Source organism: Falco punctatus (assembly GCF_963210335.1).
Source record: "Falco punctatus genome assembly, chromosome: 3".
In the NCBI taxonomy this organism is placed as follows: domain Eukaryota; kingdom Metazoa; phylum Chordata; class Aves; order Falconiformes; family Falconidae; genus Falco; species Falco punctatus.
Genome location: NC_137582.1, coordinates 5,159,009 through 5,176,645, shown reverse-complemented (window position 1 = coordinate 5,176,645; position 17,637 = coordinate 5,159,009). Strand labels below are relative to the sequence as shown.

The 17,637-nt window shown below is 36.5% G+C and overlaps 1 protein-coding gene across 11 annotated transcripts in view; it reads left to right on the top strand.

The window, feature by feature from the left end:
* TRAPPC9 (trafficking protein particle complex subunit 9) overlaps positions 1 to 17,637 on the top strand; it is a gene marked incomplete at its 5' end in the record, with an annotated part of 509,504 nt that overhangs the window by 30,229 nt on the left and 461,638 nt on the right. For all 11 annotated transcript variants that reach the window (XM_080377735.1, XM_080377732.1, XM_080377736.1 and 8 more), the window contains 2 exons: positions 1,386 to 1,602; positions 4,174 to 4,317. In XM_080377735.1, the coding sequence (XP_080233861.1) occupies positions 1,386 to 1,602; positions 4,174 to 4,317 (361 nt within the window). The remainder of the gene's footprint in view (positions 1 to 1,385; positions 1,603 to 4,173; positions 4,318 to 17,637) is intronic.

Below are 17,637 nucleotides of genomic sequence, written 5' to 3'. Positions count from 1 at the left end.
TGGTGGTTTTGCATTGGGCGTTGTCTTGTGTTGTCAGTTCTGAGGGAAGTAGCAACTTCAGCTTCAAAAATTGTCTGAAACTTTCTAAAATTATTTGCTAATCTATCTGTGTCTCTTCATATCCTGAAGTACTAAGATCTGAACTGTCAGATAAGGTCATGGTGCCTTCTGAAAATCTATGCTTCTTTGAATTCTCTTCATATCCTTACACCCAAGATTAGAAGTGACTTTTGAAAACAGACTGTTTTTTTAATTAGGTTGGGATTTAAGTGATTAAAAGATGTTTTGAGGCTTCATTTATTACAATCTCATTATTTCTGTAAAAGTTAACCAGCATGGTTAGCATCTCCTTTTTGACTTTTCAAGATTTAAGATTTAGAATCCACAGATTGATACTTTCAGTTTTGAAGAATGAGTTGCAGAAACGCTGTTTTCTGTCCTCTAGTGCTATTTTTGTATGAAGTTTGTCATTTTAAACGCCTTTGCAAAACATGTTAGCAGCTTTAGAGTAATTTAAAATGTCTATTGCTTTTGGTTGTGCATGCCAGATATTGTACACGAGGTGTCAGCACTGGTCCACCTTCAGAACTCTGGTGCTTGTTACTTGGGACGTAGGCTTGAAATAGTTGGTGGCTTCCAGAGTTTCTGCGGCAGTTTCTTCTTAGGTGGCTGATTTCAAAGCCAGATTGTCATTTGTATCAAAGGGGAAAAGAATGGTTATTGGGACTTGTGCCAATATATTGATAAGCTGAAGCAGCACGTGTTGGTACTTCCTTACCAAGTGTGTTTCTACTTTAAGCCTAATGGGGCTTTTACTAAATTCTTCCTTACTAATTGGCAGTCTGCATATGTATAGCATCATGCAATGAAAATTTTGTGGTTTACAAGATCAGAGACATAGAAAAATGGAGACAGTAGTTTCTTTGCTTTCATAGCTTGAGATTTCAAGATTAATAAATAGATTTAATTTGCAAGGGCTGAAAATGTTCAACTTGGTAAATCAATTGGTTTTGGAAGTGGTATATGTTTGTTTGCATTCTTATTATGCCCATGAACATCATGTTAGATATCTTCTATGAAATGTGGAGCTGTTTAGCTGTTACTGACTGGTTTGGCTATTTACTTTTTAGTACTACTGACAAATAAAGTTGCTAAAGAACTCTCTCTCTGCTGCTTTGTTAGCTGTTCAACTTGAAGCAAGCTTAAGTTTTCCTGGCAGAAGAAACTGTCATGACTGGCTGTGTGCAAAATCACTGGCCTTCTGTAGTGTTGGAGATATGTCTACTACATTTTGTTTTCCTCCTGTTTTTTTTTTTAAACTCAGATATATGCTGTAAAATTTTGATTACAATCAATCCTTTTCTCTTTTTCCCTTTAAATATCAGCTTTCAGAAGAAGAAAAAATCCAGCGTTACAGCATTCTTTCTGAGCTGTATGAACGTATTGGTTTTCACCGAAAGTCTGCTTTTTTCAAGCGTATAGCCGCCATGCAGTGCGCTGCACCTAGCATCCCAGAACCTGGGTGGAGGGCCTGCTACAAACTCCTTTTGGAAACTCTCCCTGGCTATAGCTTGTCATTGGATCCTAAAGATTTCAGCAAAGGTAAGTGTTTCTGGGGAAGTGTGGATTAGCTTGGTAGGTCACTCAACTGGCTTTGTATAATTAATTAAAAGATTTCAAATTAAACTAAAATCATTTACCTATCTGAAACTAATTGCAGCAAATAGAGCAGTTCTTTAACACTGTACCATCACTTTTTCTTGGTGGTGCTTTAAATCATTTCACATTTTCTGCAAGCCACTGCTGAATGTTTTACTGTAGTCCTCTGTTTGCAGCAAATAATTAAGTTTCATTTCAGAGTTTCACTTCTGTTCTTTTTCAAAATTGTCTTTGATTTTGATTATACACTTACCAGTACAAAGAAGGTGGTATTTTATTTTTGGGTATTTTTTCAATTAAAGTGCCTTCAACTTCTGTGTTTCTTTTGGTATTTGTTGCTGTTTGATCTTATAGTGAAAGAATAAAAAATTTTTACATATTTTTGTATGTAGACACATACACAAACGTACAATTATATCTGTATCTGTATGGTCAAATATGCCATATTTCCCCACAAATTAGATCAGTGATGTTTTCTGTAAGACTAGGATTTGGTAAGACATTTCAACAGTTTTTAGATGCTATATATAATTTGAATTACTATTTTATTGCATCTGTTAAAAACTAAAGGAAAAATAGTCCATGAGAACGCATGCCACTTCTTGTAGCTGTTAGCATGTTCATTTTCTGCAAGTTGTGTGCTGCTTGCTGCCCTTTTAGCTAAGCTATGTTTCATAAATTTCATCAATGTTATCTAAAGCTGTATGTAAAGTAATAATTTTAAAAGCTGTCTTGGTTTTAATATACTGTGCTTCATTTTTCACCTAAAGGAAGAGACAGCTAATATGCTGCTTGGGAACTGCTTTTGAGTAAGCCTTTCCATGTTGCCCAAAAACTTGCATTGTTTTGTATAGTAGCATTTTTGGGGACCATTTTCAATAAATGTTGTAGCTGCATGAGAGGAGCAGCAAGCAATGGGCTGAGCATGCACTGGTGGAAAGGAGGTGGCGTTCACCAGTATGAAAACCCTGAACTGGTTTAAATGTGAACGAACAGCAGCTGGAATGCTCTTCTCTGTTTTGTGAGAGTACATTGACTATTGTTGGAATTCCAGTTTGATGTTGTCTTGTGAGTTCGGTTGTAAGTTTAATTGTTTCTGTAGATGCTAGGTGACTTAGCCATTGAAATAATGGAGCTATCTAGTCAATTTAGTCAAGGGAGAATATGGAAAAACCCATCTGACTAGGCACTAGGTGATATTTTCCAAGCTCTTTTAGCTCCGTTGATGAAAACAGGCATGTAGACAACTCACTGTACATGTGGATAGTTAGTTTTAAAATAAAACTGCAGAGATTTAAGCAGTTGGTGAAAGAAACGATATGTGAGAGAAGACAGAATATGCCAAGTGGACTAGATGGAAAGATACAAAGAGTCTAGGAAGAGGGAATCTGCTGAAAAAAATATGCTGTGGCCTGTGATAGAAAAGGGGAAAACTGGGATGGGACTGTGGTAGGAGAAGAGATTGTAGAAGCTCTGCAAAAAGTGATAATTGGGGGGGGGGGGGGGGGGGCGTGGGGAAAATGACACGATTGGTGTTTTAACTTTCATTTTTACCTTACCTTACCTTACGTTGCGCTGAGGTGCTTTGTCAGATTTTACCCCTAAAATGGCTGTTTCAGAGACATGTGGAAGGATCACTGTAAACTTGATAAGAACCACTTGATAAGAATGACATTTCACATGTGAAAATTATGAGACTGTTGTGTGAAAAATATAAACTCTCTCAAGGTCTGGTTGCAGCAAATATTTCTAGGAAGATTTGCTAAATGCTGAAGGGTAATATTAGAAGAAGGGCTGTTTAGAAGTTTGTGAAGTATTGCACATCTTGGAATATCTGTTACTTAAAAATTACTATTCTTGCTAATACTAAAACCAGGTTAAGTTTCATGAAGAGTACTGGATACTGTGTTTTTGAAACAGAAGTTAGCGTTAGGATGATCTATTTATTGTTACCATAGATACTTCACAAATATGAAATAATTTATAGTCTGAAACGTAGTTTTTAAAGACTGAAAAATAAAAAAATATCCTTCATGTCCTGTAATTTTATTGCTTTTTACTGATTTCTAATGACTGGGAAAGCATTTAGAGAATATATCTTTTGCTTGATTTTTAAAGTGAGTTTAGTAGTACTTGATTTGGATAAAAATGAAATTCTGTATGAGATCTTGTGAATTTATTGTTCAGAGAACATACAAAACTTTAATGGTTTTGTGTATCATTTTGTTATTACTTCATGGGGATTGTCAACTGCATTTTCTGAATTCTAATGATAAATTTATTAGTTGATAGGGAAGCATGTAAAACAAAAATTGGTTTCATATTTAAATATTAAAAACCCTGAAAGATCCTAATTTTTCTTTGGAGTACAAGATTTGGATTTTGTAATTATTGGTTCCATCGGATGATTTTTATAAGTAATTAAATTGCTGCTTAGTCTATAAAGAAAAAAAGCCAGTTGGTTTGTGTTGACTTCTAGCTTTAAAAAGTATTAAATCAATGCTTACTTTATAGGAACTCACAGAGGATGGGCTGCAGTACAGATGCGTTTGCTTCATGAACTAGTGTATGCTTCCAGAAGAATGGGTAATCCAGCTCTATGCGTCAGGCATTTGTCTTTCCTTCTCCAGACCATGCTGGATTTTCTTTCTGATCAAGGTATGACTTTTTAAAGGAAAGGGATATTTGCACTTTCTTCTGTCCTACAGTCAAATGATGTGACTTTGCGTTGAAATATACTTGATTTCAGGAGTAACAGAGAGCACAGAAGTTAGGGAATTCAGTGTACACATGAAGTAGCTTGTTGATGGTAATCAATTATGTATACAGTGTTATTAGTTTTAAATATTATTGTTCTGACCTTGATATGTAGTATCTAAAATAGAACTTCCTTTAATGTTTTCCATCTGTAGTGCCTACTTCCTCTGTAAGTATTAAGAATATGATCAAAGGGCTTAATTTCTGTGCGAATTAAAAAAGAGAAGTATATAAAAATACTAGCAGCTTTCATAAGTGCTATTAATGAAGAGACTGAGAAGAGCTGAGGGTGAAAAGTAAATTCAGAAGAGTGTATGGTAGTTCAGACTGCATCTACTATGAGTTTTCTGATGAAACATTCATATAGTGAGTACAAAATACAAGTAGGCATCCTTGTTTCTGTACTTGAGACAATGAACTTGTAGCGGCTGAGCACAATGGAATTAAACAGTTTAACTAGAACAGTAGGCTTAAGTTTCTGTAAGTTTCTGTGGCTTCTTTAAAACAAAATTTCTTTAATTCAGCAATAAATTTCAGTGGGATTTATTAAATTTGTCAGTGGATGAGGATGGAGTGAATGTGTCTGTAGATGATTTTCAAGAATGGTAATGACGTATGTGAGGACCTTTTGCAAGGGAGGGCCATGAAGTATTTACAAAATCACATGGAAAACCAAAAAGTGACACTGTTATGTTTGTCTTATGTTTTTTAGGAAAACTATTTCAAATAGTTTTTTTTTATCACCCAGGTTGAAACTGAGCTAGTAATGAAAGGTGTTAAAAAAATATTTTTTGATTCACAGTAAGCTAGGTTAAAAGTGCCTGTTTTTCAGTTATTGCTGTCTTCACAATAGAGAGGATGGGTGTAAAATGGTATAGTTTTTTTCATTTTTCTCCTTTTGTTATGGCCAAAGATTTCTCCGTGGTGACTCCTACAGCAAAGAGCTTGGCTAGTGAGCTTTAGGTTTTTGCCTGCCAGTGAATTCCATCTGTTTAGTGGCTTAAATCAGTAGTGCAGGAAGGAGAGTAACTGAGAGAACTGATAAATTGGAATAAATTACTTTTCTGTCTGTAGATCTTACTTGCTGTCAAAAGGTCCTTGGATTTCCCAGGACTTTTAGTGAAACTTCATTCATTTATGTATGGAAAATTTGGCTGAAAACAAGGTTTTAAGCTCTTCTGCTGTGCATGTGCACATATGATATTGCTATTCCCTAATCCTAAAAGGGTTTGAAATCTTAAGAGAAGCAACTTTTATGCTTCTTGTCTGCAGACATTATATAAGTAAAGCTTCCCGTTTCGTTAGAACTATGGTAATTGTGATGTTTAGTGTCTTTGAAAAGTCAAACTAAATGTTCTCCAATGTTTTTAAAAAGTAGCTGAATCTTTTTCTCCTCCTCTCCTGAAGACATCCAAAATAGAACTTGCTGTTGTGTTGGAAGTCTTTTATTGATAGCATGTTTCTCAGACACGGTTGGTTAGTGGTGTTCCAAACTAGCTAAAGTGTGGATGACAGTGCCAGAAATGTATTTCTGGCTTGTAATCTTTTTGTAATTCTTCTTAGATGGGTATTGTGTATATTGTGCAAGGGTCCGTTTAGCACAGAAAATTACTTTAAATTTATAGTTCTTTTTAAAATATCAGAACGTTAGGAAAAAATAAACAAAACCCCTTCAACACTGGATTGTAGTAAATAAAGGACAAAAGCAAGAGTGGCTGAGGAAACTGGGGTTGTTTAGCCTAGAGAAAAGGAGGCTCAGGGGAGACCTTGTTGCTCTCTACAACTACCTGAAAGGAGGTTGTAGCAAGGTGGGTGTCCGTCTCTCCTTTCCAGTAAAAAGTGATAGGACAAGAGGAAATGGCCTCAAGTTGTGCTATGGGAGGTTTAGATTGGATATTAAGAAAAAAATTTTCCCTGAAAGGGTTGTCAAGCCTTAGAACAGGCTGCCCAGGGAAGTGATTGAGTCACCATCCCTGGAGGTATTTAAAAGATGTGTGGGTGTGATGCTTAGAGGCATGGTGTAGTGGTGGACTTGGCAGTGCTGGGTGAACAGTTGGACTTGATGATCTTAAAGGTCTTTTCCAACCTAAACAATTCTATGATAAGATGATTTGAATGCATAGGATTATGCTACTTTAAGTTGGTGAACTGTTTCCCTTATATTATGAACTTCTGAAGTTGTGTAATTTGTATTCTTCTCTGATAATCACATGACTGAAACTTCCAGGTTTTCTTAACCAGGTAAAGTTTCAATTAGGAAACTGAAGTAATACAGTAGCATTGCAGTTCATGAATGCTAATTTTTTTTTTTTTCTGCATAGAAAGTTGCCAAGTTACTAGTTACTAGGTAGAGGAGAACTCACTCTTTTTAAAACTAAGTTTTTACCTGCATGTGGTTTTTCTTAAATCAAATAAACTTCTTATTTTTAAAGCTTGTAATTGATAATATATGTTAAATCCTACACTTGTATTTAAGATTCAGGTAGTTTGCAGATCATCTTTAAAACCAGAACAAATAGAAGTGAAAACTCCAAGCTGAAAGAAGGTTACCAGCTAAATATTTGGCATTGGAACTTGATCTTCTAGTTCTTTTTGTCTCAGGATTAGCTGCCTCTAGACACAAAAAAGGAATATTCTCTTGCTCTAGTCCCTCAATCTAATTCTGTTCATTTACTAGTTCGGATGAAGGTGAAATACTGGGACTTCAGAAAACAGGAAAAAAAGGATTTCTTCTTCACTTCAAGTTCAGAAGATGAGATTTAGTAGTTACAATGAAAGATCTATTAATTAGAAGCTCTTGATTCTATTAACGTAACACAAAATAGTCAAAATTGGTTTGTGTTTTAAAACAAAATGTTCTTACTTTAATTGAATGACACTTGATAATTATTTTAAAATACAACTTCCATATATGTTTACTTGAATTACATTTCCAACCACACAGCCTGGTAAATCTGAATAAAAAGTATCATCAAATAAATGGGAGATGTCAATCACTATTTTAACAACATGGAAGCTAAGAGTCTCATTTAAAATTAAGCTATTTAGTTACATAAATATGTAAAATGCAGTTTTCTGCTTAGCAAAAAGAGGCACCAAATTCTGCATAAAAGCGCTCTAATCTCGAGCCATTATGTTTTAACAAGCCCTTGAGAATCCCTCTTTCTTTAAATAAGAGTTAAAATGTGCAATTGCAAAGTTACTTGGAATTAAATCTCTCTCTTTTACATAATGCTTTTTGAAACAGAACACTATGGGTACAGGTCACATTGGGTAAGGTCAGATACTTGGAAAAAAACCCCAGTATTTTATTATGGATCTTTACTGATAATATTCACACTATTTAGAAGCACTGTGATTTGTATTGTGTGCAAATGATTCTTGAGTTAGCTCATCTATTAAGGCCCGTCTAAACACAGAGCTGCTTGGGAATAGCTATTACTGAAATGTGACTGTCCAGACAGAAATTCCTAGAGTATGTCTGTCACCCCTGCATGCTTACACTCTTTCAGACATTCAGTAGGTTTCCAACTGTCATGCCTGCTGTTCTTCATTTTGAACCTGTTGACCAGTGTTTTGGATGTCTTTATTCTTCAGGTGAGTGACAGTAGGTGATGGAGAGAACAATATCTAGAAGTGCTTCCTAAAATGTCCTACAGTGCTTTCCTGTCATTCCTGTGTGTAGTTGATTCCTATATCATTGGACACCACTGTTCATTCCAGCTGCATCCGCTGTTACCAAGACTTTAGGACAGAGGTTGGTTCCCAAAGCAATTTGGCCAGGGGGTTGAGATTATGAAGGCTACAATCAATGTGTATGTTGGCCTTTTGACACTGTTGGTCCTGAATAGTCAACAGGCAAAGGTAACGAAACAAGTGACATGGTTTCTTATTTTTTCTTCTCTCAATCATGGTTATGAATTTTGGATGCAGCCTACGTGATTGTCTGAGCTTTCTTGGGGACATTTCAGGTGCTTCTCTAGACAACTGCATTGTCAGCACGGGTACTATTTCAGCATTAGCATGGCCTTTGGTGTCTCAAAATGTCTGTTCTGCTGCTCTAATTATTCCCTAGATTAACATGAGTACTGTCTTTAGAAACAGAACAGTGTTGGCTAACAATCTGGAGAACGGCCACGTGGCCTCTTGTGTATGTACATGTTTAACTTTCAGCATCAGAAAGACAGAGAATAGCGGCTATCATGCAATTCAGAACCTTTCTGTGATGACCTTTAGCTTTAGTGTTTTCAGCAGCAGCAGAGACCAAAAATAAATGGGCTAAGTTCCGCAGGCATGACCACAAAATACCTGGCAGCTTCACAAATAAGATGCACTTGTTCCAGTTTTGCTGGTCCGGTCATCAGGGCTTCTCTACTCATTGAGTATAAGGTTTTGAACAGTTTTAGCTTACTTATCTTTCTACTGATCAAAGAATGGTTTGGGTTGGAAGGGACCTTGAAAATCATCTAGTTCCAACTCCCCTGCTATGGGCAAGGATGCCTTCAGCTAGACCCTGTTACTCAAAACCCCATCCAACTTGGCCTTGAACACTTCCAGGGATAGGGCATCCACAGCTTCTCTGGGCAACCTGTTCCACTGCTTCAGCACCCTCACAGTAAAGAATTTCTTCCTAATGTCTAACCTAAATCTCCTGTCTTTCAGTTTAAAGCCATTCTGCCTTGTCCTATCACTACAGGCCCTTGTAAAAAGTCCCTCTCCAGCTTTCTTGTAGACCCCTTTAGGTACTGGCAGGCTGCAATAAAGTCTCCTCGGAGCCTTCTCTGCTCCAGGCTGAACAGCCCCAACTCTCTCAGCCTGCCTGCACAGGAGAGGCACTCCAGCCCTCTGATCATCTTTGTGGCCCTCTTCTGGACTTGCTGATGTCATGAAGAAATTTGTTTTAGCCCTAACAAACTAAAAATGTTATCCTGGGCTTCATTCCAAATACCTCTTTGTTAGAGGCATGCCCTCCCCAGTCACCCTGCCCACAGTCATTGTTCTGCCGAAAGACATGAACTCTTTAGTGAAAGACGTAACTTGTTATGACACTTCTTTTTAACCAGAGGACAGACCAGGTCCTGCATGTGATGCATGACTTAGGGGCTTTCCTTGCTGTAGCTGAGTATTTTATCTCCAGAAGCAAACCTTATCAACAGAATTCATCAGTTTCTGTTAGGAGGGATCTCTGTGTGTGGATTTTGATTTTCATGAAGTGTACCTACTTCGTGTATTTCCATACAGGCACTGCATAGGAAGTGCCATGGAGTGCCTGAGATTTATTATTTGGTGAGGAGTTGTTTTTATGGTCCATCTCAGATAGCAACTGCATGCCATGCCTGCGCTTGGTCACTGGGATGATGAAAACATAGCTCTACCTAAGAAAAAGGTTTTTGTTACTTTCAAATGTCCTGGGTTGAATTTTCAGAAATATCCCTAGTTATCTAAATTTCATTAGTGTGATTCTGAACTCCAGAGAGGCAGGATTCTATCCCTCCTGCAGTACTGGCTATTGCTTGGCACTTTGAAATAATTTGAGATGTTGATCCATGCCATGCAAACCTTAGAAGTTTGTTAAGTTTGGCTCCAGGCTGTTTCCTCCTGAAAACAGTCTCTCGTCTTCCAGAAGGTGCTTATTCTTAGCCTGTGCTGAGATCATTCTCCCTGATGAAGATTTTTTGCCAGAATTTATGCTGAATGCTATTTCAGTTCCCCATATCCTCCAGATCGGTTGTGATGGACTTGTCAGTGTTGGCTGGGCAGACCACTTTGATGCCTTGACAGCTTAGAGTTGTTGGTAGCTGGAGGACCAGGGACCACATGCCAGTAATCTGAGATTGCTTTCAGAACCTTTTCATCCTCCTTTCAAGACTGCTGTGCTCAGGTGATGGCTGATATGTCAGCTGCCCCGTCAACTGCTGGCGTGAGGTCTGTGCCTTTTGCAAAGAAGTGATGAGCTTGATCTAAGAAAAAAAATAATAATAAAAAATCCCCACACCTTGTTTACCTTTAGGAATTATGGTTAAGCCTGAACTGATCATAATTTGATGATGTCAGACATGGTGCCTGGCAACTCTTAAAATATACCTTTCTATCTCACAGCTTGAAAGAGGAAACTGTGCAGTATTTTACAGACATTTTTATTTATAGAACAGATTGCATATACATTCACTTGGTGATACTTAAATTTCAAATTGCTGTGTGGTAATACAAGAAATAAGAATATTAAACAGGGGTTGTAAAAATTGTCAACTAGACCAAAATAAAATGTGTAAATGCCCTTAAGTCTAACCCTTCTGCCAAGCCTACATTGGCAGCAGTAAAGACCTGACTCAATTTCTGAGGATCTTTACTTAAAACACTGTCTTGAATTTCCACCCAACACTTGGGAAGATGAAATCAAGCTGTATGGGTACTTGGTGAGTTAACTTCCTCGCACAGATTTGACTCAATTGCATTTCACTGGAGAAACGGAAAAGAATAACCTATAAACCTATAAATAATTGCTGTTGCTCTAGAGCATGGAATAATTTAAAACCACCTCTTGTTTTGAGGGACAGCTCGAGCAACTTGTTACTGTATGTTCACGTAGCTGTATCATGTTGTCTTCTTTACGGCTTGCTATGACTTTCTCATTTTTTCCCTGTTTATATTGCTGTAGCAAGTGTTCGTGAGAGCTTCAGCGTATTCTTTAGTTTGAGCTGGTTGCTCGCCATTGCTCCCCTCTGTTTGCCATTCCTCCTGCCTATTGCCATATGCTCCTCCTCTTTTATATTCCTATTCTTCATATTTAGGCCACAGGAAACAAGTTTATAAGTATTAGAAATAAAACGTAGGATAAATGAATATGGTTGCTTGGTGTTAAAATAAGCAAACCACCTTGACAGTAGTACTAAACTTTGAAAGGAGGAGATAAAGAAAAGAAACTAATTAGAAGAAATTTAAAAGGAGTAGTATGTTTGCTGGTAGCTGGATACTGCTTAAAGATGTCATGGTAGATTCTCATTAAGTGTATTCCTCCGTTAAAGTAAAAAAAATAATGAAAAAAATAAGGGTAGTTAGCAAAATCAATGTGATAGGGAGAGAAAAAAAAAGTTTACTGTATAGAAGTGGATGTTGTATCCAAACATAGAAAGTAGCAGGGAATGTCAAACCTGATAAAGGGAGGGCAGGGATTGACCAGGACATAAGCCCAGAAAAGATTTTGAGGCATAGCGTGCTGAACTCGTGAAGGCTAATAACTTCAAACGTATCAGAAGCAGGAGGCCTGCTGAGGCTTGGTACTTCCTCTACAGACAATAAATCTGTGGAATTCTTTCAAAGTCTAATTAGAAATGATTTATGGTGGGGAGTGATCTGAACTGTAAAATGAGTAGTAATATATTTCAGGTACCACATGAGGTTCAAAGATGCTAAAAGAATTTTAAAATTACATAGTTGAACTACTAAGAGTTGCAGTTAATGGATTGCTTATAAGTTGTCTTCATTCTCACTTTAAAATTACAAATGGCAAATGCATCTCTGCATTTTTTTAAAGAGTTCAGGGAGGGCTGGAAGTTCTTCTGAGGTGAGTGTGTCTTCAGTGTAGACATCTGCATCCTAGTCATCTTGATGATCCTGGCCATCCCAGTGATTGTTGTGACAAGATTCATTACTGCCTTTACACGTATGTGGCTATCTCAGTAGTGACAAAGTGTCTGCACCTGTTCCTGACCCTTGATGCTTCTCTTGAATGAAAGTAAACCAAATTTCATCCTTTGAACCCATCTGGAGTTCAGTAGATTTTTCATCTGTACTGAGTAAATTACAAGAAACTAACAAATAGTAATAGGCTTATGGGTAATTGTGATCTAATGGGAAGGAATTGGAAGATCTTTGGAGTGTGACTTATTTCCAAGGAATGAAGGAGCATTTAAATGAGTGCAATTTAGTCGATACAGTATTGCTGAATTAAAAAAAAAATATCCCTTTTGGTACATAAATTATTTATTAGAAAAGATAGAAAGAAACAAGAAGTCAATGAGAATGTATAGTTGAGGAAAGAGATTATTAATCAGGTGGCTTTTGCTTTTCAAAACAGTTGTAAGCTATTAGGAAATGGGCAAAAATGGCAGTATCACAATTCGTGGCTGAGCCAGGATTATTTAGAAGAGTTCCTAGAGTACGCTTGATTGTGCTATCATTTCTTGAGAGATGAAAGTAAGAGATCCTGTGTTGTAAACCTCGCAGGTCTGCATTAATGTAGGCACCAACTGCTTTGCTCTATAGCTTCTCTCCTTTTGTGCTGCAATACTTGATAATATAGGCATGGCCTGTCACCACTTTACAATGTTTCATAGCCATAAGGAACATTATTCCCAAATACTGTGTTTAAATTAGGACAGCATTTCCCCTAGGATCCTCTATAGTGTGCAAATGAATTTTTTAGAAAGGTAAAAGTTACTCATTTCAAGGCCTGAAAAGAATGAAGCTTTAATCAGACTGAATAGAGAATATAATGCAAATTAAAACTTGAGTAAACTTCTGAGTTGAAGTGAGGTTTACTGAACTGACACTAATGAACTGGTTGTGATGCACTGCATTGTATTTTAGTTGACAAAGTACCTGCAAGTTTTTGCTTAACTAATGAATCTTTCAAAAGGGGGCTAGTTTGATTGGTCATCTAATATTAAAATTAACTGATTTTAGGATGTAGACTGAAAACTGCAATATAATCACCAGGGAATATTTATAGTAGTATGGTGGGTTCTTAGTCATTAATTGGAAGTCTTTTTACAGCTTCAGCATAGTGCTGTATCTTACCTGTGTACGTATATATAAAAAATTGTATGTGTGTGTATATATATCTATATATATGTAATTGAATGGACTTTTCATCTCGTGTTCTCTATGTATAGCAGTGGCACAATATGCTATAAGAATGAATATATTTTTAAAAAAGCTTGAATGTAAATGCTTTTTCACATTGTAATAAAAGACTGTTGAGATTGCACATGAAGTAGAAGGAAGCTTCTTAGAAGCCACTTAACTCTTCGTATTCATTGCAGTACCATTAATTTTGCTGCTTTTCATCTAGTTCTGTGTTTTCTTCAGTTGCGTACTAGAAGACTTCAGCACTTTTATATATTGATGTTCCTGGGAGTTTATCTGCAACACTTACTCCTGGTTTTTATACCTCCCCCTCCCCCCCCCCTTTTTTTTTTTTAAAAAAAAAAAAGCTTCAAAATAGTAGCAGCAGGGTAAAAGTCTCTGGGCTTGTTTAATTCTTTTAAAATCTCTCTCTGGAACTGGTACTTCTTAGAGATAAACTAGCTTATTTAGTAACTTCACTCAAACTGCTTTATTTAAGAAGGTGTAATTTATTTTCCTGAAATACATGTCTTTTAGACTTTGTAGAAAGTGAAGGTTGCTCAGAGGAAAGTCACAATACTTATACATGCTTATCTATTTCAAATAATGATTTGCTTATCCTTGTGTTCCTTGAGTAACTCTGGTTCCGATCCTAATTCAGTGAATTTTTTTTAAGGGAATAAATAAATGAGACTGAGTAAAGTAGCAACAGCAATAAAAGATTTACATTAATTTGTGCAGCAAAAAATGTAAAGACCAACAGTTTAAGTCATATGTTATATGAAAGAAAAAATAATGTCTTGTGAATAAAATGAAGACTGATCCAAATTGCCTAGCATTATAAACAAACTTGAAAGTTGTTCACACATGATTTACCTTTGTTTAGACTTGTGTGTTGATAAGGTACAGACAAAACCTCCAGCCAATAGCATATCCAGATTCTTAACATGAAGCAGAATATCAATCATTACAATGAAAAAGTACATTTCTTTATGACATAAGTTCCCTATTAATTTGTTTGAGGTATTTCAGGAACAGAATGAAATTTTTGAGCTTTAGCTCAAAATTGGTATCTTCATGTAGATACCTCTCACTTTTGAAGAAGCTTGATTTGATTAATTGAGGGAAAAGGTACAAGTGTTCAAGTGAAGACAAGTTGCACATTTTTTTTGTTCCAGAAAAAAAAAAGAATCCTTGGGGGAAGACATGCTTTAATTGGCAATATGAAGAATTTGTGCTGCGTTTTTAAGAGCTAATAGTTTTGTACGGAAGGAAACTATTTTAGGAGGTGCTATATCACTAAAATTCGAATAATTTTATATGACACTTAACAATACTGCTCTCTTTAGCCTAAATCCAAATGAAGGCACTGGAATCAAGCCTGCTACTGGAAGTAGCATTTTATATATAAAAAGAAATATTCATGTTTAAAAGAGGATTATCAATGTTCTTTGGTGAATTACCCATATGATGTCCATTGAATATGGTTGGATGTGCTAAGAAAAGAAGAGTAAGATCTAGGAGTGATACCGAAGAAATTTTTTTTCAGAGGGATGGGAAAACTCAACAATGTATTAGTAGAGAGCTGACATGTTTTTATTTTAAGTTTTCAGACAGTTGTCTAGGTTTTTGGTTTTTTTTTTAAACTATTACACTGTCCTGTTCTCAAGCAAGAGTCTCTTCTCTGTGCCAGTGGAGGCATTGAAACTTTGAATCATGATAATCCTGTCTGGCCAAATTTCTGTGACTTTGCATAATACTTTATCAGGGAAAAAGTGTCTCACAGAAATGAGTGTGGTGTTCTTGCCATCTTCTGTCTCCATGATTCTTCCACCCAAAATACAAAAACAGATGTGTGTAACAGTTATGCCATTGTATCTGCAGATTTTTACAAAGCCTACTTTACTCAGAAGCAGCTTTGGAGCACTCCTTAACTGTTTTTATTATTATGGAAACTATCGATGCTTAATTTGCTCCACTTTATGGTAGGTCTTCTGGTATTTCTTAACATGAAAAAAAAATGTTGTTTAGTGGTTTACATACTGATTTTGTATGTACAAAATAGTTTTATAGTATTCAAAATATATGGACATCTGAAGTTCTCAGATATGGTGGAGAACTAGATACTGACATTTTAATGCCATGTTTCTGAACTTCAACTTCAGCTATGTCAACTTTTAATGAGACTTGTAACTAAAAATATTTTTGTGGTAGCTGTGAATTTCAAACTGTCTGTGACTTAATGTGTAGACATTTCACATAATTATTAAAAATCTTGTAATAGAAGGCCCTGATGTGTTTAGTCAGTCTCTTCCCATTCTCTCTCTCTGTGGTGATTGTCTTAGAAGTAGAAAACCTTCAGCTTCTAACAGACAACTATTCTATTTTTATTTATGTGGAAAACATTGTCTTCTTCCCCTCTTCTTCCTGCAAAGTTAGTGGTAAAGCTAATAAATTGTTTTCCAAAGGTGAGCTATTACACAACAAATAACTGAATTCTTTTGCTCTCATTCTCTCCTCTGTGTGGATGGAGCCACTTTCTTTTCTATAGTTCATGATCATCTGTTCATGATAGTAGGTCTAGCTCTCTGGGTAGCATTGATTATTTTCTTGTTGTTCCTCCTCTTTTCCTTGTCAAACTGAATTTTATTAGTTTTAATCTTCAGTATGTTTATTTACAGATTTTGCTTGATTTTCCAAAGAAAGAGTTATATAATATGCTGTCTGCCGGTGCCTTTCTTGTTTTCTCAGTAAAAATGGCTTTTGAGTCTATTGACAAAATGTGGTTTGGAGAACAGATTAGAGATATTAATTTTGTGCCAGTTTCATGACACCGGTTTATACACAGAAAAAGTAGATACTAACGGTGCCCTGAGGAGGCAAAGAAGAAAAGACCATTAATTCTCACTTGCTTTGGTCATATTGTCATCCAGTTAGCCAGTCAGCTTGTGTGTGCTTCCTGTCTAACCGATAACTTAAGAATATAGATAGGAGCCTGAAATGTGGCTGATCAGGGCAGTGTGAAAATGTTGCTAAATGCTGAGGTGTATTGCAATTTGAAGTCATGTTTACTTGCTCCATGGATTTTTCAGAAAAATATTAGAGATGTTGTTTGTTTACTAAACCTGTAGAAAATACTGTCATCTAATATATATCAGACTTAATGTAATGGAAAAACAGGTGGTGCTTGCCTGCAAATTAGAGGTGGCCTTCTCTGTTCTGCTGAATTAAACAACTGAAATACTGAATTAGAGGACTGATAATGCAAGCCTTGCTAAGGTGCTTCACTTACGACATTAGCTTGCTTGTGGTAGTGAAGAGTGATACACTGAGTACAAATAGGATGTTTACAGCCCGTCTGCATCTATCCGAAACTAGAGCTGAGGGACTACCTGAAAGCTCATGAAGACTTTTGCATACATGCTTTACTCTAGTGATTAACTTCAAGATAAGAAGTTTGTAGTTGTTACTGTCAATGAATACTCAATTTCTACTTAAGCCTTTGTGAGGGTCTTAACATGTTTTATGGCCTTTTTGAAATTCTATAGTTTAAAGAATACACTGCATCTTGATGGCAGGGTGATGCTGAAGATCTCCCTGGCAGCAGATGCTGACTTTTTCTCCTTTAGTTCTAAAAGGGCTCACCAAGCAATTTTCTTTATCTTTCTTGGTTTTGGTGTGGTGGAGGTAGGTTTTGTGTGTGTGTGAAGGAAATATCTGTGTTTCTGGGTGGAGAAACTACTTTTGCTTTTTCTCCTGTCAGGCTGACTTTTCTGTCTTGTTATGTGTTACTAATAATTTATCAAGGAGATATTTGAGACTGTTCCTGAGAGCGTTGGGTAGGCCAGCTGGCTGCCATTCCTTGGGGGCTGCCTGCAGCAGAAGGTCTCCTCGAACTTCTCCTTTGTGAACACTATTTGCTGTTTTCAAGGGGGAAGGAAAAGCTCAGCCAGCACAAAGAACCGCAGGCACTAGGGTTTTTCGTTAAAACATTGCTTTTGGGCTTAGCACTAGAGGAAAATTGAAGTCAGAAGGCTTTTGGCTGGCTGTTTCCCAACTTGCTTTTTCAACATTTGAGCAAGTTGCATAAGGAAACACAAAGTTGTTTGTCTTCCAGTGTAATTGGCAGGTCAGACATAAAATGTTCCCTTTCTTCATTCTACCTTGCTGTAGGTTGTTCTGCAAGGGACATAATGACTTGATCTGAATGAGATCAACCAGTTGTTTGCCAGAGAACAAATAATTGTTATTTTTAATATTTAATTTAGTTTTTAATGGGTACTGACTGAGCCCAGGTACAGATACTTTAAATTTCTTCTAATATTGAAGAGCTAAGACATACAGTTATAGCAATTGTGTTCTTCTAATTTTCTT